The 25,440-nt window shown below is 42.8% G+C and overlaps 1 protein-coding gene across 9 annotated transcripts in view; it reads left to right on the top strand.

Moving 5' to 3' along the window:
- The window catches only part of EPHA3 (EPH receptor A3), a 350,038-nt gene that overhangs the window by 85,928 nt on the left and 238,670 nt on the right, over positions 1–25,440 (top strand). For 8 of the 9 annotated variants that reach the window (XM_049105248.1, XM_035709836.2, XM_035709834.2 and 5 more), the window contains exon 3: positions 7,775–8,435. In XM_049105248.1, coding sequence (XP_048961205.1) covers positions 7,775–8,435 — 661 coding nt within the window. Of the gene's footprint in view, positions 1–7,774; positions 8,436–19,000; positions 19,148–25,440 lie in introns of those variants that run through there. The other variant, XM_049105249.1, reaches the window with a different exon arrangement.

The raw sequence follows: 25,440 nt of genomic DNA on the forward strand, positions 1-25,440 counted from the left end.
ACATAACTATACAAAATATTGATTTTTAAAAATCAAAGCAAGATGTACCCAGAAGCCTACTTCTGTGCTTTGTTAGTTATATAAATTTAATATTAGGCACATTGCATGGTATTTAATTTTAGTAAATTTAGTAAAGTGGCTGCTTGATTTTAGGCACAAGGTGGATGTTTGAGTGGCAAAGATGAGCCAAACCAGAGACTGTATAGAGGAGAAAGAATAATGAATAAAGAAATAAGTGACTATGTCTTTTTTTTTTTAAGATTTTATTTATTCATTTGACAGAGAGAGAGAGCAAGAGCATAAGCTGGGGGAAAGAACAGAGAGAGAGGGAGAAGCAGACTCCCCTCTGATCAAGGAGCCAAACTCAGGGCTCGATCCCAGGACTCGATCCCAGGACCCCGGGATCATGACCTTAGCCCAAGGCAGACACCTAACTGACCGAGGCCCCGGGGTGCCCCACAGGTGACTGTGTCTTTATAAAATGACAGTTGATAGAACAACACATATGATATAAGGACACTGTATCTTAGGTACAGGTACCCCGTCTCTGTCCCGTGAGTTATCCATGTAGAGCTTGGCACAGGAGGTTATTCAGTACATATAAATTATATGTTCTTGAAAGGGATGTGTACAGTCTGATGAGGACAGTGTTTCATGACAAAATTTAAACGAAATGCATTTATTTATGTGTGTGGACTGTGATTATTTTTTCTGACAATTCTAGCAGCATTTCAGTAAAAACAGAAATCTTTCTGAAATAGTTTGGGTCGTCTGAAAGTTCTGGTATAACGAGCTGTGCTGCTCCCCACCTGGTGCGTCCTGCCTCCATGCATCGGAGGACGCAGCCGGTCTAGGATCTTCTGGGAAATGCTCGACGTCCGTCCTCGGGCAGGGCCCCGGTGCTCAGCGTCCCCCCGGGCTCGCGGCCTCTCTCCCAGGCCCTCTTCTGGCCCTCGGGGAGCCGGCTGCCCGGCCTGTGGCCCCCGCAGCCACTTCCTGCGCCACGGCCCTCGCCCCTTCCCCGCGCTCTCCGCAGGCGCCCAGGCCACCCGGGCGCCCCGCTTCGGGCCCAGGCTTTCCCGCCTCCTGCCCCCCCACCCCCGGCACAACCGCCTCCCGAGCGAGCCCCTCGGCCCTGGCCTCTCCCGTCAGCATCCGCTTCTCAGGAACAAAAGTCCCATTTTACCATCTAGTCTCCGACCCAACTTCACATAGAAATACTTGGGAAACGCAGGTAGAGTTTGGTGGAGGTGCGGAGAGGCATCCTGGACGCCCCCAGTCCCGCAGGCCCCCGGAATCGCCTGCCCCGCACAGCAGAGGCGAGCGCGCAGGCGGCAGGCGGTCAGGTGACCAGGTGGCCAGGCAGCAGGTGGTCAGGTAGCAGGTGACCAGGCGGGCAGGTGGCCAGGCGGCAGGTGGTCAGGCGACCAGATGGCCAGGTGGCCAGGCGGCAGGTGGCCAGGCAGCAGGTGGTCAGGCGGCAGGTGACCAGGCGGCAGGTGGCCAGGCGGCAGGTGGTCAGGCGGCCAGGTGGCCAGGCAGCCAGGTGGCAGGTGGTCAGGTGGCAGGTGGCCAGGCGGCCAGGGGGCCAGGCGGCAGGTGGCCAGGCGGCCAGGGGGCCAGGCGGCAGGTGGCCAGGCGGCCAGGTGGCCGTCCCCTGGGGTGTGCGGTCGGTATCTTCCGGACGCCTGTGGGCCGGGGAAGGTGCGGCCGCTCAGGGCAGCCTGCGGAGGCGCCTCGATGGGGAGGAGCTGACGGCGGAGCCTCGGCTGGGGAAGGGCTGGCAGGGTCGGGGGGCAGGGGCGGGGACCCCCGGGGCGGGGACCCCCGGGGAGGGGGTCGGGGCCGCGCCCGGGAACAGCGCTCCGCTGCACAGACGCCTGAGCAGACGCCTGAATCGGCGATTGTGAGGCGCTCCCTGGCCACTGCTGCCGCCCAGACCCCCGGACTAGAGTTAGGGTCCCGGGGCCACAAATAGGGCACGACGGTCCGCAAGTGCGAGGCCTGAGCCCCCCGGCCAGCCCCCGGGGCCCCGCGCTCCTCCCCGCCCGGCGGCGGCCAGCGCGACCCCGGGCCCCTGCAGTGCGGGGAGCCGGCCCAGGGGGAGCCCCCGGGACCCGGGAGCCGCCGCGGCTTGCGGGGCCTCCGCACACCCGGGGGAGCCCCCTCACCCCCCTCTCCGGCTCCCTCTCTGGGGCCTCTCCTGGGCCTTCCTTCCTTAGCCGTGACCCCGGCCTCCTGCGGCCCCCCAGGGCCCTGCCTCACCCTCCCCCGCCCGCCCTGCCCTCCAGTCCCCAGCTCCCTCTCTGCGGCCTCTCCTGGGCCTTCCTTAGCCAGGATCCCAGGGCTCCACTCCTTTCCTGGTGTTTCAGCTCTTTTCAGTAAACTTTAGCCAGAACAGGACGTTGTCTCCCCCATATTAACTGAGGCAACTCTAATTTGACTTGATCCACCTTCTGTGGACGCTTAGGGGTTGCAGGTGGTGGGGGAGCGGCCAGTAGGCACTGTTACCGAGATTGCCAGCCCCGGGCCCCTTTGGAGCCTTTCTCTTCTCAGGCTCTAACCCACAGCTTGTGGCCTGAGGCTGTCTCTCCACCATCAAATCCCTCTCATCCTCCTCAATCTCAGGTTACATGTGTAATTCTCTGATGTGACTAAAATCCAACATCAACAGCAAGAGAAATCTAAAAAATATACTATTAGAGGGACGCCCAGGGGGCTCAATGGTTGAGCGTCTGCCTTGGGCTCAGGTCGTGACCTCGGGGTCCTGGGATCGAGTCCCACATCAGGCTCCTTTCTCCCTCTGCCTCTGTCTCTGCACCTCTCTCTGTGTCTCCCAGGAATAGAGAAGTAAAATATTTTTAAAAAATAATAATAAAATAAAAAATATACTATTAGAAATATATCTCGGTGTGTGTACCTGTGTGTCTCTGTGTGTGCTTTTCAGACCCGAATGGGCTAAAGAGCTATTTAAAAATAAATGGGAATATAGCAAGTTTTGTAGCTATCACTGTACCTGACACTCAACAGTGACATTCCTACTGTGGAGTGAAGATGCTGACGCAGAGTAAATGTTCACATATCTCAAGGATGAGCACTGCATTTTGAAATGGCTTTGCGTGGGTACAAAGGGGAATAAACGTGGGAGTAAGAAACATGAGTGAAGAAAGAATGACATGAATCCACTTAATATCACATACAATTGTTGAGCTTAAGATTAGTCATCCTTAGCATTTTGTGAAGTGCAGAATTATGTGTTTCTTAATAGCCATTGAAATGCAAACGTAATATTGTAGACATAAGAATATTGGTGATCATTTTCTTTTTGTCATCTGCAGATTTCTAAGAGATTGGCATTAAATCTTAGGTAAATCATGAGAAGTTTTCTTTCTTTTTAAGTATTTCCCAAATTCTATGAGCCTCTGCACCAAACACATTATAGGTTCTCCTTCCTTAAATGAAATGTACATATTTTCTTTCCTTCCTCATTCCCTAGAGTAAGTTACTAAAAATGTATCCAAGACAGTAAGTGATATAGAGTATAAATCCTTAATTACTATAATTGAGGTTTATCAGAATGATAGTTACTAGGTTAAATGCTGATTAATGATTAAAAATAGGCGTTTTCCTTCCAGAATACATGCTTCACTCAGCGACAAGGAACTGTTCTATCCGGAAAAATATTAGTTGTCTCCCTTGTTTCCTACACTGCGTTTTGATAGTAGGGAGGTTCACCATGTCTATGCTTTTTGGAATAGATTTCAGAACGACCTTTTTAGGGAGAGGAAGTCTGGATACATGATTTTCTTATGGTTGAAATAATTATGATTGAAAAAAGAAATAAAAAACAACCAAGGAACTCAACTCTGGCCTTTGTGGTCTAATAGTAAAAGCTCAGAGTAAGAATCTGGGAACTAGGCTAAACATCAGAATTGTTGAATTTGGAGAATTTAAGCTTTAGAAAAAATTTGAGTTCTTTCTAGTTCTGTGTCCCCTTTTGCTGAAGACACTGTTACTGCTGAATACTCCTTGTAGGGATTTTTTTTTTTTTAATTAGGAAGGTGAAGGGAAATATACTTTCTTTTTTCTTTGTACCACCTGATTCTATGTCACCCATTTTCTTCTTCTAAGTTTTCCTCTGGACAATTACTATGGCAATGTAGTATTCCTGATAATTTATGAACATCACACATTAGTTCTTGGGAGTAGGAAGAAAGGATAAGCATGGGCGTACTTCAAGTCTGTAATGTGTAAACATCACGGGCACAGCTTTAATAATTTGTGGTTGCTGCTGCTGTTGAGAAAATGCTCATTTAGGATTTTATTTCTTTTAAAAAAATTTTTAATGTATTTTTTTTATTGGACTTTGATTTGCCAACATACGGTATAACACCCAGTGCTCAGGATTTCTACTGTCTTTAGTCCTCAGCAAATGCTAGGGTTCGGGACTTGCTGCTTTTGCAAGTGGACTGATAAGGCAAGCCACCATCACTTACATACAATTTGGTCTTCATTACAAATTAATTAAGTGATAATTGCTCTTTGCAACCTTTTATGTGCAAAGCATGCTGGTGCTGTTTGCATTGTCTTCCTGCAATTCATACCTCTCCATTCAGGGACTTGTAATAGCTTGCCAAATTAACATTGAGAGGAAAAATGTTAAACTGCAGTGAGATCTCCATAATTAAAATCATATTGTATATCAAATTATGAAAATCTCTGTGTGGTCATCACCTCTATTTTGATGCCTAGTAAAATAATCTTCATAGCAGGATAAATTTGCAACCGATTCATCAGCTGAAGTGCAAACTCATATCTATTCTAATAAAAAAAATAAACCCTGTGTTAACACATTTTAAGTCAATTGATTTATTTCTAAATAATGATGTCTGTGGCCTAATTTTCTGTAAAATGTCCACATACACCACTTATTCTCTGGAGTTTTGCTCGTTTTGTCATAGTTTTCTACAATGTCATTATAGAAGCAATGTGATAATAATAGACAAGATTCTACATAGTACTGACTTTTTTATATCAGAGTTTTTAGGAGTTCCAACTTTGTTCATTCTTTTTATATTTTTCTGATATTAAACATATATATAAATTTTGCTTTGTGACTTTACTATTACAGGCAACTCAATGTAAGATTATCAGAACTGAGAATCTTATGGAGACTTTTTTTCTTGAGAACTCCCTGTATAAATACATTCATAAAGTAGGTGTTTGAAAATGGTGTATTAAAGATTATTAAAAGTTCAGGATGGGCATTTGGTTTTCTTATATCAAGATATAAATATATTTGTATATCAGATCTAGGATTTTCTAAAATAGTCTAAATTTGTTCTTTTGTTGGACTATTGGTATGACAAAGAAGTCAAACCAATTTTGCTTCCAGAAAATGAGTGCCTCTCGTATTCTAGACCCTGATTGACCAAAGTTATTACCATAAGTAGTGATTTTTTACTAGTTGCTTTTGTTTTGTTTTTAGGTTTGTAGAAGAGCAAGGGAGAATAAGAAACTTTTAAATTGTGTTTATTGCATTGGGGGGTGTCTAGAAGTTGATTTGATAATTTAAACATCCTAATGTAAATAATTTATTTTTTCTAATAAAATAAAAGGCCAAATAAATGCTATATTTCTTGCTTGTGATTACCATTAATTCAATAAATTAATATTTTATCTAGTGTTATGACAGGAAGTTCTGGATTGGAATTCCTATGTGTTTTTAAAATATATAAATAGAAAAAGTTCATCTATTTTAAATACCATTGATTTAGGTAAGTATTGAAAAGTTGCCATTCTTGATGAAAATAACTAACTCCCTTAATGGAGAAAAGAATTTGGGATCCATTTCTAATGAGTTTCACAAAGATTTCATTTACATATTTAATTACAAAATTAAAATATATTCTGTAATATGAACTTTATATTTGTACTCCCTTGAATGATTCCTACGTATGTGATGAGAAAAAATAATTTTTCTACATCTCTCAAAAGATAAAATTGTATGTTGCATATTATGGAGGATATGAAGAGGTCCCAAAAGGTAGCAAATGCATATGAAACAAAATTAAACTAATCTTAGTGGGTATCACAGATTAAATTTATAAATGCATAAAGAATTTAGCAAAGGTTGGATAGTACATATCGGAGGGGGGAAAAAAGAGAGAGGGAAACAAATGATAAGAGACTTGAGGATAGAGAACAAACTGAGGGCTGCTGGAGGGGAGGTGGGGGGATGGGCTAGATGGTGATGGGTGTCAAGGAAGGCCCTTGTGATGAGCACTGGGTGTTGTAGGTAAGGGATGAATCACTGAATTCTACTCCTGAAACCAATATTGCACTGTATGCTAACCAACTAAATTTTAAATAAAAACTTGAAAAAAAATAAAGGTCATATAGTATGAAATGTTTCTTAAGAACGGCAGGGGTATGGAAGGCTTCAGGGAGAAAAGAGCATGGTCAAGTTGGGGTCGTACCATAAACAAAAGAAGATCTAACACGGCTTTTGACAAGAGTAAAAACGTTGACACTGACAAGGACGTAGTATGTGAAACATGTAATTCACTAATCTCAATTCAAACTTTTAGAAAAACGTAAATGTATTTTGGAATCAGCTTTTGGAAGAATGCCAATACTGAACTAAAGAGTTTGAAGTTATTTGTATAGACGATGGGCAGCCATAGAAGAAGGCTTTGAATTCAAGCACGACAGGACAAAAGACATATTTTCCTGGCAGCCCAAGACAAATTTGGCATGGCAAACAAAACAAAACAAAACCAAAAAACAAGAAAAACTATTATACACAGGTATAATAGTTAGAAACAGATGCAAATAGTTGCAAAATCATAAGTACCACAAACAGTGGGATGCAGCTTAAAAGCTTCCTGGGACCTATTCTAAGGATCACAGAAAGCAGTGCTTCACTGTCCTAAAAAGTCTTGAAACTTTTTAAGTGTTTTTGCAATGAAAAAAATGTTAGGATAACCTTAACTGCTTTAAGAACAAAAACCCTAATAGCCACTTATTTCTTATTTGTGTAAAATTCAATATGAGTAAAAGGTAATAAGAATTGAAATGTTCACTACATTTGCATCTTGTTTTCTGTGTATGTCTATTAAGTTTTTATTTTGTTGGCAGGGAGAAGCATGTTTGTATTTTTACTTCAGATTTTTTTCTTAGTTCACCAACATGTGTTCCTTGTAATGACTATGTTAAAAAATGTCATGCAAGGAGGTATGTGGTATTGATATCATTTAGATTCACCTTGTTTTGCCACACATTGATTTTACTAAATTCTGAACTGAATTGGGAAAACATGAATAAAAATTCATTTTAGGCAGCAGTATTTTTCATTCTCTTCTTAAAATAACAATACACAAAACCGAATGTATAACAAAACTATTTTATAGTGTTATTTGAGATAACTGATTTGAGGTTGTGATGCTGGAGTATTTGTCTACATATAATCAATTGCTAAGCAACTTTTTCCCTGAATATCCCACAAACCACAATACAATTCGAATGTATTAATCAAAATTAGAAGTTGCTTAGTTTTGATGAACTCAAAGAACTTTGCAAATAGTAAGCCTACATATGAGAATGTTACAGAGTTGTTCCATCTCATGATTTGTAATGAGCAATGCTGGAGTTTCTCTTTAATAATTTTGCATATCTTGTGATTGCATTAACACCGTCCTCTTGTGTTCATTATTATTCATTATGCTTCATTCATTAATTCTGCCTCTCATTTTCTTCTCCTTTGATTCTCCAGTGGGAAGAGATCAGTGGTGTGGATGAGCATTACACACCCATCAGGACTTACCAGGTGTGCAATGTCATGGATCACAGTCAAAATAATTGGCTGAGGACAAACTGGGTCCCCAGAAACTCAGCTCAGAAGATCTACGTGGAGCTCAAATTCACTCTGCGGGATTGCAATAGCATCCCGTTGGTTCTGGGAACTTGCAAGGAGACTTTCAACCTGTACTACATGGAGTCTGATGATGATCATGGGGTCAAATTTCGAGAACACCAGTTTACAAAGATTGACACCATCGCAGCTGATGAAAGTTTCACCCAAATGGATCTCGGCGACCGTATTCTTAAACTCAACACTGAGGTTAGAGAAGTAGGTCCCGTCAACAAAAAGGGATTTTATTTGGCATTCCAAGATGTTGGTGCTTGTGTTGCCTTGGTGTCTGTGAGAGTGTACTTCAAAAAGTGCCCGTTTACCGTGAAGAATCTGGCTATGTTTCCAGACACAGTACCCATGGATTCCCAGTCCCTGGTGGAGGTCAGAGGGTCTTGTGTTAACAATTCTAAGGAGGAAGATCCTCCCAGGATGTACTGCAGTACGGAAGGCGAATGGCTCGTACCCATTGGCAAGTGCTCATGCAATGCTGGCTATGAAGAGAGAGGTTTCGTGTGCCAAGGTAAGAGTCTTCTCTGTTTCCCTTCGGGTGGCGTTGCTCCCTGGTGAGGTTATTATCGTTGCATAACTGAAAGAAATGAACCCAGCCTGAACTCACTTGGCAGCAAAACGGGCCTCGAGCAGAACAGTCTATTTATAGACCAAATTTATCTCACTTGATGTGTTGATCCCTAGTTTGTTGTAGAGATAATAACGTGTTTGACTGCATGGTGCTGGCCTGTATCCCGCTAGAGGTGTTACATATGCTATTTTTAAGTTTTGTCTGCTATTTAATGACTCTGGTGGTATGACTGTAGATCAACTGAAAGTAAAAAAAAAAAAATCTGTGTCTTTTATGTGGAGGGAAGAAACATCGTTGGCACTCAGGTAATCTGATTCTAACAGAATTAGATACTACATCGACTATGTGTTTTTCTATCTCACAGTGGTATGTACCTTGTGTTATAAAATAGTCTTCAGTGACATCTGTGCATCAAATATGTGTTTATGTACAATGCACTAGTGCTTTAATATAGATTATTTCATTTCAAAATCAGGGTTGATACCTTAGCATTTGATGTATAGAGTGGTAATTAAAAAAAATATTTTGTTTCATGGTTTGGCCCTGTAGGCTGCCCAGGAGGATGTCTGTACTGCACCTTCGGTTGGGATGCATATTTGATCCTTAATATAGTAGCAAAGAATATGTCATCAAGTTGATTTTTATTAAAACTCTCTTTGCACTTGAAGTAAAATTAATAAAAAAATAACCTTTTTTCATATAAAATATGACATATTGGATGAAAACTTCCACTTAATCCCAAATTTGTTAACTTTACGTTAGGCAAGGTTTGTATTTAAGAACACACTGAAATCACTAAAAATTTTAAACATAGGGGACGCCTGGGTGATCAGTGGTAGAGTGTCTGCCTTCAGCTCAGGGCGTGATCCTGGGGTCCTGGGATCCAGTCCCACATCGGGCTCCCCGCAGGGAACCTGCTTCTCCCTCTGCCTATATCTCTGCCTCTCTTTCTGTGTCTCTCTGAATAAATAAATAACATCTTAAAAAAAGTTTTTAATGTATAAATACATAGGAGAATTTAACTATGTAGTTCTTGGAATCTATTCTATTTTAATACCTTTGTTTGCTGTTACACTAGGACAAAGAAATTGAACTTGGTATTCTCTTTGTACCCATTCAGTAAATCTCAAACCATGCAGAAGAAATGAATATCGTTTAGACATAAATTAACTTCTCTAACAATGTGAATGGAACATAGCATTTTGCTTTTGACTAGAGACATGGTCTATAGAAAAAACTTAATGTGAGCAAAGTCTACACTCTGGTCTCGTGCTTCTCCATGTTACTTGGATCCTTGGAGAGCACCATCAGAAATATCATTACTAAATACGGTTTTGAAAGTTCTAAAATTGAAGCAGCATAGTAGATACTACCCCCTTATATACATGCGTGGAGAGAAATCTCAATGGCCTTTATGATCCACTTCGAATCACATTTTGTCTCTATGGTACTCTTTATGATATGTGATATTTGTGAAAATTATTTTAAATAAAACAATACAGGGCTAACTCAGGAGGAATTTCAAAATTGTCCATTCTCTCTAATTTGGTCTCTGTGGAACCGGTCCCTGATATCCACACCAGGAGAGGAATCGGTATGCCTCCTTCTCAGTTATATATATCAATGTATGCAGAACTATCTCATAAACTATGACAGTGAGCAAGAAACCTAATCATTAGATTGTAGATTTTAAATAATTTTCATATGTTTAAAAATCTTATTGAGAGTTGTAAGAAATAGAAAAATAAGTATCAGTGAGGTAAATAGAATCTCACAAAAGTATCATTAGTAGAAATAGAGCATGCAAACTTATGTTACATGCTGTCTTGGAGACAAACTAGTAGAAGAAGAAAAGAGTCGCGTGAAGATGAATTCAGGAAGTTCACAACGAATTCAAAATTACTTTGCTTTTTTTTTATTTTTTAAGATTTCATTTATTTATTTGAGAGGCAGAGAGCACAAGCAGGGTAGCAGCAGGCCCACAGAGCAGGGAGCCCGCTGTGGGGCTCGATCCAGGACCCCAGGGTCATGACCCTAGCCGAAGGCAGACGCTGACCCAGAGTGGCTTTGTTTTGAACTACATTTTAATTTACTGAACCGCTCTTTAAAGTAACTACTGTGTTATCCCATCATATTCCAAGATCACTCCTAGAGACAAGGATTTATTTTTATTTATCTTTTTAATTAACTGTGTGTACTTACCTTGTGCAAGAGCACACACAAGGTGGGCAAGGGGCAGATGGAGAGGGAGAGGGTGAATCAGCATGGAACTCCCCATGGGCTGGATCCTGGGACCCTGGGACTGTGCCTTGAGCCAAAATCTCGAGGAGGACGCTCAGCCGACTCAGCCACCTACATGCCCTTACAGATGAGGATATATGTGAAGGCTTCATGTCCCTGAATCTTGTTTATCATGTTGAAGGATTGAAGGATGCCAACAGCGCCTCTTTGATACAGTGATGCTACATCATCAGACCTCCTCTCCCAACATTTAGAAATACTAGTCAGAATGAGATACACATGTATAAATAGCAAATTATTTTAAGACAAAGGTCTTGAAGATAAATCAATAAAAACAATCATAGTAGAATCAGAGATGGTGCATGAAATGGGATGTGATTGTAATTTAAGGGGGGGGGTATTTCTTTACTGATGTAATTTAAAGGTGGAACATGTTCTTGAAGTTGTATCTTGATATTTGCTGATGTTTCCAAGTGAATTTTGGCTTCCTTTCTTCTCACAATCACAAAGTCTCTGTGTATTCAGGTTATTAGACAATGTGTCGAGGTTTTCTACTTTGTTCTGATTTACATATTTAACAGATATTTGTTTGACTATATTAGTTTGGACATTACTGTGTGTGTCTTAAAAATCCGATACTCAACCAATTCATTCTGCATCTGGTTATTGGCTGTAATTTTGCTGCTGTTGTCAGTAGTGGTGCTGGTATTTCTTGCGGTGGTTATGGTCCTCCCCCTCCCCTTTTTAAATGATTTTATTTATTTATTTAACACAAAGAAAGAGAGAGAGAGAGACAGAGAGCACAGGCAGGGGGGCAGCAGAGGGAGAGGGAGAAGCAGGCTCCCCACTGAGCAGAGCCCCATGTGAGCTGAGGCTCCATCCCAGGACCCAGGGATCATGGCCTGAGCCAAAGGCAGATGCTTAACCGACTGAGCCACCCAGGTGCCCTTTAGCTTTCTTTTCTAGGTTTTAATTGTTCAGTTGGCTTTTCAGTAAGCTTATAGGCTGGCCTGAATAGCGTGCCAGGACTTTAACAGGTGAGCATTTTAGCAGCAGTGCTGCTGTTCAGGACAGAGATGGATGGTAACCCTCAAAAAAGAAGCCAATGGAAAGATAGCTAAACAAACTTCATGTGAGATCAGTTTTGTTTTTTTACTTTTTTTCCAAAAATATTGTGTCATCCTTTTTTAAAAAAGGATGGGTCAGTACCTTGACATACCAACTACTTGGAATACACATCTCGGGATAATTTTATAACACAATGATCAGTAACCTTAGGCTTTCAGGTTCCTAATACAAAAGAAGATAAGCCTCATTCACTTTATTTGAAAGAATATTTACTGAGTTCCTATTCCACTCTAAGCATTGTATCATAACTCAGAGATTTTTTTTAACTTTCATTACTTACTAGATGCCAGTGTGCTTATTTGCTAAGCCACGTCTATGACCTTATTTATCCCCTCTACATGACCTATAGGTACCTATTATTATTATCTACATTTAAAAAAACGGAGAACAAAGCTTTCGCAGGTTAAATATCTTGCCTCAGTTTCTTTAATGAGTAAGTGTTGGATTGCAGATCTGGAACCAGGCAGCCTGCTTCCCAAGGCTGCAGCCTTAACCTCAATCCACTTTGCTTCCCTATGATTTAGTCCAGTGGTGACAGAGACCAAGAAACCCCATGAGGATACACATTCCACTGGAGTCAAGAGTACTGTTAACTTGAAGGAGGAGTAGGACCACAGGGATTTGGCACAAAGTAACCAAGAATCTGTTAATATAAGGTTTAATGTAATTCAGCTTATTTTTCACATCTTTCTGCTTCTAGAATTTTTAGAAAGAAGAGTTGCTAGCCAAAGTGTAATATTTTGGGGAGACTAAGCTTAGCCGGGGTGACATCTAATAAAATCTGGATATATAGATCATCAAGCATCTTAGCTATACAAAAAAAATTTAAATAGATGCTTTGACCATTTATTAGTACAGAGTAATAATGTGCTAGGCACAGAGGATGGATTGTTTCTACCTCACAGGAGTTCATCATCTACTATGAGAGACAAATACACAAATGAATAATTTTAATGCAGGGCAGACCAGTCAACCTTGTACCAGGTGTACCAGGGACTTTGGCAATGTAGGAGAAGGACAGATTAATTTTGAGTATCTCAAAATGGAATACTTTTGAATTTCCATTTACGAAATGGAAATCGTTTATTAATGGTGAGAAGCCTTTTGCATTGAGAGATTTAGACCATCACTGGCAGTGTTAAAACTTTCGTTGTAAGGAAAAGAGGCTAACTACCTTACATAGCTTACTCCTTGCAGAAAATAAAGTTTATAATTTGTTTATTGAATCATTATCTCAGCATCTAAAAATGCACAGAAGGCCCATTAGAGCTTTGTGTTCTGAGCTTGTTCCACAGGGAGGCTTTCTAGAGAAGGTCAATCCCATAAGCGGGTCCTTTTCTGATTTTACTAATGAAATATTCTGAACTATTTATTTCACCACCCATGGGTTATTGGGACAGTAAATCACTACACATGCTTCAAGAGATAAAGAGCGATGTAACGATTAATAAGAAAAGTAAGAAATCAGGGATCCCTGGGTGGCGCAGTGGTTTGGCGCCTGCCTTTGGACCAGGGCGTGATCCTGGAGACCTGGGATCGAATCCCACATCGAGCTCCCGGTGCATGGAGCCTGCTTCTCCCTCTGCCTGTGTCTCTGCCTCTCTCTCTCTCTCTCTCTGACTATCATAAATAAATAAAAATTAAAAAAAAAAAGAAAAGTAAGAAATCATACATGAGACTTATTTTTCTGGTAGTTCCTGTAATATATAATTTTAAAATAGGGCTTTAGTTTAAATAAGTTTTCTACCACTTTAATGATAGAGGAGGAAATCATGGTATCTCTTTTAACTTACTGTGTGTAGCTTAAGCATTTGGACCATGTTTCCAGTGTCTGGGGGAGCTGACTGGATGTCATCAAATTACAGGTTGAGTTGTTTCTTTAGGATGTTAATAAACCTCTTTTAAAACAATAACATTAAAAATTAAAATTATAAACCTAAATCATCTTCTGTTTGCTTTCAATCATTAACAATCAAAATATACTTGATTTATTCCACCAGGGAAATCATTTGTATGTCTTCATCCCAGCATAATTCTTTTAACCTTTTAAGATTGGAGATGTGAAGAAATCTTTCATTAATGCCAAGAGAACCTTGTGAAACATTATTATTTTTTTAATCCTGGCTAATGAATTGTGCTATCTGCTTTGATTTAGTTAGGACAGAAAATATGAGAATGCTAATGGATTTTTATATAGTCAATTAATTACATTTGAGGCAGATACCAGGAGGTTACTATAAATATTCCTGCTCCTACAAACTTTGTTTAGACTTAATGTACCAAATACCTTATTAATGTCACTGAGGAATCTGTTGCTCTGTGTTTTATCTCTGTGCATTCGTGGTGGAATGCAAAGTTTATTCCTTGTTTTTGTACATTAGCAGCTTAATAGAAAAGTGTGTTTGATGTGATGTATGAAGACAGCTAGACTTCCTGATGATTATCCGTGGTTATGTTTGTTTCACGTAGGACTCAGGATATCAGTTATTCTCCATTGCTTTCTTGGTCAATTCAGAAACCCTTAAAAAGTTGTCAAGGTTTCAATAACAAAATGATTTGGGGATTTTGCTTACTCGGTCAGAGGAGGTAGAGAAAATTGAAAATCTCATTTGAAGTTTCTTAGCACCTGCTACTGACTCTATTTGCACCTTCTGGAACTGTGAGGAGTTCATGATTTTTAGAGAGTTCAGAGGCATTTCTCTCAGAGGCCCTTGGCTCAGTCAGTTAAGCACCTGGATCTCGATCTCAGCTCAGGTCTCGATCTTTGGGTCGTGAGTTTGAGGGCTCCATGCTGGGCCAGGAGCCTAGTTAAAAAAAAGAAAAGAAAAGAACAAGAAGCATTTCTTTCCAGTTTCAGACTGGAAGTTCCTTGAGGGAGGAGGCCACGTCTTGTTCTTTTTTAGGAACATCATACCTAGAACTAACAGAGTATAATTAAGTTCTCGGATACTTACCGAATAGATCCTCACAGAAGGAACTATTCCAACTAAGCATTCTTACAGAGTAAGTTCTAGAGAGACTATGCCTTATGCTATTTATCGTTGAATCTGCAACGTCTTTCAGACACATGACAATGTTCATTTCATCGAATTTGAAATGAGCACATCTGACTGTTAGGTCACACACAGTTGTTAGATCCACCTAACTATCCAGATGTTAATTAGTGAAAACGTGAGAGAGACTAATAAACTTTAAACTATCACTTTATCTCATCTATTCATTAATTAGTATCTGGTACCTGAGAGATACCAGATACTAATACCTTTTCTCTTTTATGAATTTATGATGAATATTGTTTTTCTGACTTGCAAAAAATCAATTGACTGTCCTACCGATAATAAAGCAAAGTTCTATTTATGAAGTTGCTGGAATCATTTTTGTTTTACACAGTAATTAAAGGATGAGTCTGTAATTATTGGGTTTCTTACCTCGAATTATGAAAAATTTATCTGTTTTCCCTGAGTTTAAAATGATAGCCCTCCATTCCCACTTTGCCTTTAGCACTTGCGCACCCATGACTTTTCAAACCAATGAATTTGTTTTAATAAAAAATTTGCCACTGATAATTACTAATGTAAATCTTTCATCGAGTTTCTGTGTCTTCTCGCCAGTTTATAGAAGAAGTTACCGTACCATTAGCTTGATGCAGAAAGTGCCCCTCCACTCATGTTTGCTTTCAAACTTCAGTTTACATTAAACTGTTTTATTTAGCAAGAGGCTCTTGTCACTGACAAATGTCACTGCCCCAGAAATGCTGCTTATCGACTGTGTGGCTAAATAGTTTGAACCTATTTCTTCATCCATACGGGGGAGTGTGATAATATGATAATATTTACCCTTTTTTAAAGATTTTATTTATTTATTCATGAGAGACACACACAGAGAGAGGCAGAGGCACAGGCAGAGAGAGAAGCAGGCTCCCTGCAGGGAGCTCTATGTGGGCCTCCATCCCGGGACCCTGGGATTATGACCTGAGCCAAAGGCAGATGCTCAACCACTGAGCCACCCGGGCGTCCCAATCTTTATCCTTTAGAATTGTCAATGAGTATACTTGGCATGTTGTAGAGTATCTAGCAGAGGGTAAAAGGTGTTTGAACATCATCATTATTTTTAGTCATCGGCATCCTGGGAGTGAGTAATCCTTGCTCTCTTGTTTCATCTGTGTCAAAACAGATGTGTTAGTAAAACACATGTGTGTGTTAGTAAAACATGGGTTATGTTACCTTATACAGGTTAACTTTAGCTACATAATCTTGACAATTCCATTGTTTAGAGAGGGAAAAAATAATAAGACGTCTCTTCTTTAAATATCATTTTCCAGTCTTTGTCTTGACCTGGAGGGCCATTTCATAGGTCAGTTTTAAGATATTTTCCCAAGATTCTAACGCAGTTCACCATCATCCCTTGTCAAATAGTTGTAGGGTATTTGCTTTTAGGAAACCATCTTTTTCTTTTACTATGCTAAAATCTGTGAACCTTCAGATACTTTGTCTGGTCTCGTGTTTCAAAGGTGGAAATAATGATTTAAGCAATACCTGTATGCTAAATATAAAGTCTTTGGGAAACACAAATAATTTTCTCATTGAAATTGTTTGAGGGCCTGTGTGTAGAAAAATGCGGATTGAGCTTTCCAATACAGTATTCAGTATGGGAATCTAAGACAGGAGGAAAAAAATAATTTCAGTTGCAGAAAGTAAAATAGGTGTAATTTTACTTGAAAGAAGTTGTTTTTGTCATCACATCTTAGTCTCATTTTCAGAAAAAGATTAGGACACGGTTTTATATACCACTCACTCAGTATTTATGAAATGCAAACCCACCTAAAAAGTGATTAGAATTTTCCAGGGAAAAGACACATTTAAGCCCACTTCTGTGTGAGAGGTGGAATATTAGTTATTTTGACTATATATAAAATATGGTTATTTGGCATCCTAATAAATATCACCTTTTCTGATAGCTCGCAGATCTGGCCTGGTAATTTACAGTCAAGTAGCTGGGCTCTGAAGGAACTCTTGAAATTTCATTCCTTTACTCTAGATTCCTCTGGGGTCTATACATATAGTCTTCCTTGTTCTGATTTGTAAAACAAGGATTATGTCATCATGTAAAACAAGTATTTTAAAGCTGATACATCATCGACAGCTTTTGTAAAAAGTATTCATCTTTAATTTTTCAACATGCTTTTTCTTTCCAGCTCTTCAGATATTATTAAAGCTTCTGTATTTTAAAATTTAAAGAATGCAGTATAAATTTGGTCAGAATGCATGTTATCATTCTAAAAAGAGATTATTGATATTTCATCAACTTTTCCAGTTTGTTTTATTGTTTTTAGGGAAATCAAACCTTATGCAAAATAAACTAGGAAGTAGACCTTTTTCTCCCTCTTGAGATACTTAGATTCTGTGAGAGGCATTGGTAGTAGTTTCACAAAGATTGCTTTGCAAGTACAGATCCATTGTGCACTTTCCACCTTCTTTCCTGTGATTTCTGCCCCCATTTCTGTCTGTGTTTGGAGTTTTGACAATCCCTTATTCGTTTCAGAGTAGAACTTATGAGAGCTGTTAAGGGTTTACGTTACCACTCTGACAGCTGACGCTAGACTTTAATAGAAAGCAATTGCAGAGAGGGGTATAAGTTTTGGTGATACTTGATGAAAGTGCTCCTAGCGTGAGAGCCGTTTGGAAGAAATCATGACTAGAGACACTGCATAGATGCTCTGCTCTTGTATCTTCTTGTCTTCCATGATGTGGACAAAACATCCTGTTGGCAGATAACTGCGATCACTTAGGGATGTCTCTTTTAGGAACAGAATCCATGATGTCACATAGAAAAATAATGTATCATGAACTTTAGTTGTGTTGCTATTTACCACTTTCCAGTAGTCCTCTGAGACAGGTTGCTGCTGATTGCCCTTTAGAAACAATCACAGTTTTGGACTTCTAATCACAGATATGTTTTGTGGAAGAGACCCAGAGATTCCAAGGGTGAGTTGAGATCATGAAACTCATAACCATCATATGAACAGTCACAGACCTTTTGCATTGTAAAAAAAATAAAATAAAAATAAATGAGAGTAACTTCTAAATAAATGAAAGACCCTCCATGTACAATATCCCCAAAATCTGTGTTCAGTGGTCAGTTACAAGGTCACAGAAGGTTAGCATGGATGCTGTGATTGAGAATGGCTGCTGCCTTTTGACAGGAAGACTCACTTTCAGCAAAAGGGAAAGCAGGGCAGCCCGGGTGGCTCAGTGGTTTGGTGCCGCCTTCAGCCCAGGATGTGATCCTGGAGACCCGGGATCGAGTCTGCTTCTCCCTTTGCCCACCCCACCCCCCTCTGTATCTCTCATGAATAAATAAATAAAATCTTTAAAAAAAAAGGGGGGGGGGAAGCATATGCTATGGGATGAAAGAATGCCATTCTTGAATTAATGCATAAAGAACATGTAAAGTTTTGTGAGACTCAGAAATGAAGCTGTAAATATAAATGGTTGGAAAGGAACATTTTTGCTTCTCTGGTAGTTATTAGAGAGGAAAATTTGTATTTCAGAGATTTGGATCCACTTGCTCTCTATGTCATGCTGCTATATTGAAGATGGACTATTCCGGTCTATCAGTCAACGTGTGTAAAGGCCTTACAGCATCCAGAATTGATTAATGTGCTGAGCTGGGGGGAAGGACAATACAGTTCTTGCTCCCCACCACCTTGGATCCCAAAGAGTAGCTGAACTGAACTTATGCTAAAAGGAAACAAGCACAATATCTGTAAGCGCATAAGGGGAAAACGAGGAGTAAGCATAAGAGATGAATATGGCTTAGAGACTCACCAGAATGTGTTGCTAAAAGGGAGTAAATGGAGAGGGCGCAATCTCTGTGGAGTCAAATATCCCATCACTTACTCATTTTCTTCCAATGGAATTGAATGAATACCCACTATACCATGGAAATACGGCACTGAACGCAACAGAAAGTGGCCCTGCCCTCAAGGAAACTAGATTTTAGTGGAAATGTCATGGAATCAAATGCTAATGCAGATTCTTTCATTGTACCACCGATGGGGTGTTAAAGCGTAGGCTGAGCGCTCAGGCCGGCGAGCTTGCCTCCACGGGCGCGTGGCGAAGCCTCGGGGGGACTTTCCGTTGTCACAGCCTGGGGACGGGCCTGCCCCTGGCAGCTCGCCTGCAGGGGCCAGAGATGTTGCTCGACCTCAGACGTGCACGGGGCAGCCCTGTAACAACACATCGCCCCGCAAACCATGTCAAGACGGAGAACCGTGGCCGACGGTAACCCCTCCTTTTACGGAATTTTAAATCAGGGCCAAACGGCCAAATCCCGTATTAGCAGGGCCTCACCTGGGACCCAGGCTGAAGGGTCTCATGACAGTACCTCAGGGCTTACGCTTTGGGATTTACCTGGACTTCACTTAGAAACAGGCCTTTTAGAGGCCTGGGGAGTCCGCTGGACCCCAGTAGCTGGAAAGTGACCCGCAGGCAAAGAAAAACAAAAGCAAGATTCTTCCCGGGGGAGAACGAACGCGGGTGTGGGGAGCACTTCCGTGACGGAGGGAGGAGGGCATCGCCGGCAGCGAGGGGCGGGAGGGCGGCCCGGGGCAGTGCACGGGGTCACGGCGGGGGGGCCGCGCGTGTGCAGGGGCGGGGGTCCTGGGCCAGGGCGCGGGCAGCCGCCTGGGTGGGCCCCCGGGGCTCCGACGACCCGACCCGTGACGGCCTTGTCTGGGTCTGGTGGGGACGCCAAGCAGCCGCGGCCCGCCTGGCTCCGCGACCGAGGCGGGCCTCCTGGGGCCGTGGGCGGGGCCTCCCGGGACTGGGGGCGGGGCCTCCCGGGGCTGGGGCGGGGCCTCCCGGGGCAGTGGGCGGGGCCTCCCGGGGCTGGGGCGGGGCCTCCCGGGACTGGGGGCGGGGCCTCCCGGGGCCGTGGGCGGGGCCTCCCGGGGCCGTGGGCGGGGCCTCCCGGGGCCGTGGGCGGGGCCTCCCGGGGCTGGGGGCGGGGCCTCCCGGGGCTGGGGCGGGGCCTCCCGGGGCAGTGGGCGGGGCCTCCCGGGACTGGGGGCGGGGCCTCCCGGGGCCGTGGGCGGGGCCTCCCGGGGCCGTGGGCGGGGCCTCCCGGGGCTGGGGGCGGGGCCTCCCGGGGCTGGGGCGGGGCCTCCCGGGGCAGTGGGCGGGGCCTCCCGGGACTGGGGGCGGGGCCTCCCGGGGCCGTGGGCGGGGCCTCCCGGGGCCGTGGGCGGGGCCTCCCGGGGCTGGGGGCGGGGCCTCCCGGGGCTGGGGCGGGGCCTCCCGGGGCAGTGGGCGGGGCCTCCCGGGACTGGGGGCGGGGCCTCCCGGGGCCGTGGGCGGGGCCTCCCGGGGCCGTGGGCGGGGCCTCCCGGGGCCGTGGGCGGGGCCTCCCGGGACTGGGGGCGGGGCCTCCCGGGGCTGGGGCGGGGCCTCCCGGGGCAGTGGGCGGGGGCCTCCCGGGGCCGTGGGCGGGGCCTCCCGGGGCTGGGGCGGGGCCTCCCGGGACTGGGGGCGGGGCCTCCCGGGGCCGTGGGCGGGGCCTCCCGGGGCTGGGGCGGGGCCTCCCGGGGCCGGGGGCGGGGCCTCCCGGGGCCGTGGGCGGGGCCTCCCGGGGCTGGGGCGGGGCCTCCCGGGGCTGGGGCGGGGCCTCCCGGGGCCGGGGCGGTGCCTCTCGGGGCCCGGGGGAGGGTGGGGGGTGGCTCCCGGGGCCTGAGCGGGGGCCTCCCGGGCCGCACGCAGAGGGCTGGCAGGGGGTGCCCGCGGGGGCCAGGCCTCCCTCGGCCGCACCCCTTCCCTCCCGCTCCGGGGAAGGCGCAGGACGGTAATGCGGCCACGGCGGGCGCTTGGGTGGAGCCTCGCCTCGCTCTGACGGCCCCGCCCCGCCCCCACCCCGCCCCCGCGGCCTCGGAGGAGGTGGCCCGGAGGAGGCCCAGCGTGTGGCCGCCGAGCAAGGCCCTGTGCCCCGAGGCACGTCCGCCCTGCACGTACAGGCGTGGACAGGTTCACGGGTGGGTGCGTGGTGCTTGTACACACCCGTAAGCACACACGTTAGCACTGTGCGTCCAGCATACATATATTTAGTTATTATAGCGCGTGTACTTATCAATGCACTTAAGCACCTTCTTTCTGAAAGAAGCTAAGATGAGTGAAGTACGGAATAGAGTATCAAAGCGAACTTCAGAAGGGGTTGGACGGCCGCGTACATTCTTGTGTTTCTTTGTGTTGCTTTTACAACGAGGCAACACACAAAATAAGTTAATAGACTATGCGTACCTTTAAAATTTCAGATAATAAATCATCACAGTCTTTTAGGTTCATAAATATGAACCTAAAAAATGTACATGCTTCCTAAATTAGTCATCAGGTTGTGTTATAGGAAGATCACATAGGAAACTCCTTCTTTGACAATGTCATTATTGTCATAGATTACAAAGTTTTGTGTTGCTATCAGAAACTTTGTGGAGGTCCCGGGTGGCTTAGTGGTTGAGCATCTGCCTTTGGCTCAGGTCATGACCCCCGGGGTCCGGGGATCGAGTCCCACGTGAGGCTCCCCGCAGGGAGCCTGCTTCTCCCTCTGCCTGTGTCTCTGCCTCTTTCTGTGTGTCTCTCATGAATCAAATAAATAAACCTAAAAGAAAATTTTGTGGGACACCTGGCTGGCTTAGTCAGTAAAGTATGTGACTCTTGGTTTTGGCTTGAGTCATGATAACCTGGATCATGGGATCCAGCCCTACACCAGGCTCCAGGCTCAGCAGTGAATCTGCTTGAAGAGTCTCTCCCTCTGCCCTTTCTCCCCCTCATGCTCTTTCTCTCATGTGCTCTCTCAAATAAATGAATAAATCTTAAAAAGAAACAAAAAATTCTGCAATCTTTTGAGCTTTCCAGAAGATAAAGGCTTGTATAAAGCAACTGTTTCATTAATACAGTAAAACACCTTTAAAATGTTGATGTCCAAGTACAGAAGTAATTCCCAAGGGCTTTATCCACACGTAGTTGACGTGTTCTAGGGACAAAGTATGTGCGGCCTTCCACCCACATCTGCGTAGTGACGGTGGGTGGGATGACAGTGTTCTGTGAGCGCTTCAGTGCCGAGCTACTGGGGACACGGAGCTGGAAGTGAACGCAGATCCTATCCTTTGTAAGGTTGATGGTTGCTCTTATTAGTGATGAAAAGGGAATGAGAAAATACATTGACTTGCCTTTTTATTAAGCACAGTAAGTAAAGCAGATGAATGTTTGAAAGCTCATTGAGCTGCCATAAAAAAATTTAAACATAGTTCACATTGGCTAGTAGCCAAGCTCATGCTGTAAACTCTAGACAAGGGTCAGCTCCACGGAGGAATTGTCGGCTGTATTGATACAGGATGGTTTCTGTACCTCTCTGTCTAGGAATAAACCTGAGATCTACTCAGCATGGCTGTGCAATCACATGTGTTTTGACTTGACGTATATCTAAATTCACTGCAAAAGATCCAGTAAGACTCTTTAGCATAAGTCAGTGGGGCTGCCTGAGTTTATATATATATATATATGCTTTTGCATGTCTTGACTCAGAATATTTTTTAAGAGTCGAGTTAGGAGAGAACCATAAAATATAGCAATGAAACGTTGGTAAACTGGATCCTAAAATATGAGTACTATTTTTTTAAGCAAATAAAAGGCAAACTTTGTTGTTGTTATAGATGATAAACTTCCTAAGAGTAGCAGCTGTGCTTTCTTCTCTTTTACAAATCCTTTCGGAGCCTAGTTCAAAATCTGTACACAATAACCACATTTTTGGGTGTGAATATTGATGGCTTCTTTACCTAATATTTTTCTTCTTTATTCACATGTGCACTATATCCATATATAATAGGGAAAATGGAGCAACAGTGAGATGTGGGTAACTTTCTTGAATGAGGCATACATGGGGGGTATAGGCACACACACACCTGGGTGTTTGCTACACCCTGACCTTCTGTGATTGTAGATCCTGCATCACTCCTTCCTACACAAATCATCTTCCACAATTAAGCTTTATAGAGACATAATTTAAATCTTTGACAAAGTATTGAAACATTCAGGGCAGAGGAGTTAAAATAGTTAATAACAATAAAACAATACAATAAATTCTGCTGTTTTGGTTAACACATAGTTTGCTTCATACTAGTTCATCTTTAAAGATTTTTTAACCTCCTTTGTATCTTTTTTTAGAAGAAAAGCTACAAAGAGGAAGTGACAGGAAAGTAACTGCCTTAATTTCTGAAGAAGAAAGTGTGCTTGAAATAGCCATTAGTTTATATTAAAGATGCAGCCACCCTTACAAAGTCCAGATGGTCTACATACTCTTTAAAATATCTAAAAAAAAAAAAAAATAGAGAATGAAAATCGTTATTGAATTTCCCATGCCCAATAAAAAAGCTTCTGTGAATTATGAGATTACCTTCCCAAGTTAAAGCAAAATAAAATAAAATAAATAAATAAGGCAATGGATTCCTTTCCAAAAATACAACTAGAGGATGAAAAGGCATTTGGAAATGGTTATTTACAGCTGAAACGATCCATCCTGGAATATCTATCTTAAGATTAAAGATTTGAAGGGTTATAACATAGTGATTGCATTGTATTTACTGTTATTCATTTGCTGCTCAGTTATGGGACATGATTATGGGTTGCTGCTCAGATGATTGTAATGATATGAAAAAAAATGCCCTTATAATTTAGTAGATTCTGTGTCTGAGAAACGTAGGGAATATATCCTGTAAATCTGAGAACCTCTATACTTCCCCTGAAAGTGTTTGGTATGTTCAAAACAGTTTTCTGGAAGTACACTGGGTTTGAAAGTAGGCCATTCTACCAACTGTGAGGTTTTATGCATCTCACTCACTCACATATTTCTACATTTCTTTCTATTTAAGGGTTATCAGAGTCTTTAAACTGGTGACAGTTCTTAAAATTAGATCATAATAGCCTAATATATTTTCTAAGATACATTTTTTCCCCAAATAATTATACGGAAGGCAGCCCCGGTGGCCCAGTGGTTTAGCTCCACCTTCAGCCCAGGGTGTGATCCTGGGGTCCCGGGTTCGAGTCCCACGTCAGACTCCCTGCATGGAGCCTGCTTCTCCCTCCGCCTGTGTCTCTGCTTCTCTCTCTCTGTGTGTGTCTCTCATCAATCAATAAATAAAATCTTAAAAAAAATATTATACAGAAAACACACTAATTGTTAAGTAGGATGGCACGTGTTTCTTGGAGGTTTTTCACACATTTGTGTAGTGATGTTTGTGTAGAGAACTCTTCTTATGACAACCCTGAGGCCCCAGTCAGAGTCTACCTTCCTTTAGACACAGTTATAACTCGCTGAGTCAGTTTCAAAGCTGATAGGAGTTAAAAATCTGTGGAAAAAGGGGAAAGTAGCATAAATACAATAAATATCACAACTGGCAGCCTGGGAAGAGGACAAGAAGCAGAAGGGCTATGAGAACATACAAGGGTGATGAAGTAGACCTGCCTGGGGCCACAGCAAGGCCACAGCGGGGCCGATGCCTTCCACGGCTTAGTGAACCCTGAGTGGATCTCAGGATTGTAAAGTCCATAAAACAAGTAGAAATATTCATGGTTGTGGCCATAAGGTATCAATAAATATTTAAATTCTATTCTCTCCGCTATCATAATGAATTAATCAGTTGCACATTTTACAATGTCTCCTTCACAGAAGACGAGGATTAGGAACATCATTGCTTTAATTGTTATAAATGGTATAAATCAGAAGTTCTGGATATTATCTTGGCCCTACCTCATATTTACTGTGTGACCGTGGGCAAAAGACTTAACCAATCTGGGTCCCTCACCTCAGGTATAAATTGGAGATAACAAGAGATAACAAGAGCATCTCCTTTGTAGTGCTGTTAGGAAGTTCAAGGGAGGTAATGTTTGTAAAGTAGTCAACACAGAGTCTGACACAGAGTAAGTACTTAATAAGTAGTAGCTTTTATAACAAGAATAAAGCCTTAGTTTCAGGTGAAACTGAAATATATAAATATATTTAATATTCATTTATATTAAATAAAAGGCCAAAATAAATGAAATAAAATTTAACTAAACAGTACATGGTTTGTTGTGTATGATATTTCTGTGCTCAAAAGTGAGAGATCTTCAGTTCTTATATATTTAGAACTTAGACCAATCCATGATTGGATAGTTTTCTAGGATCAAATAGCTTTACTTGTTTCAGTAATTGGTTTTGATGGTCTGTCTAACATGGTTCAGGGTTGTTTCTTTTAAAACAAGGCATGTCATACCACTCTGAATTCTTTATACGTCTGAATTATCTTACCATGATTGTATTTTTTTCCTCTATCATGTAGAAAACCAGTTCTTTTTTCAGGGCCAAATAATTAGCTACTTTGCAAATATTGTGAAGTTTGAAGCTCAAGCACGGTTATTGAGGCTTTAATCACACTTAATCCCTCAGATGCCTTCCATTGTGTAAGATTGTAGGTCAGAGAGGGAGATGTAGGAGTAAGTATGATAATGTGTGTACGTATAGGTAGTCTTAAAAAAAAAAATCACCTGAGTAA

This window comes from Canis lupus, chromosome 33 (assembly GCF_003254725.2).
Source record: "Canis lupus dingo isolate Sandy chromosome 33, ASM325472v2, whole genome shotgun sequence".
NCBI classification, from domain to species: domain Eukaryota; kingdom Metazoa; phylum Chordata; class Mammalia; order Carnivora; family Canidae; genus Canis; species Canis lupus.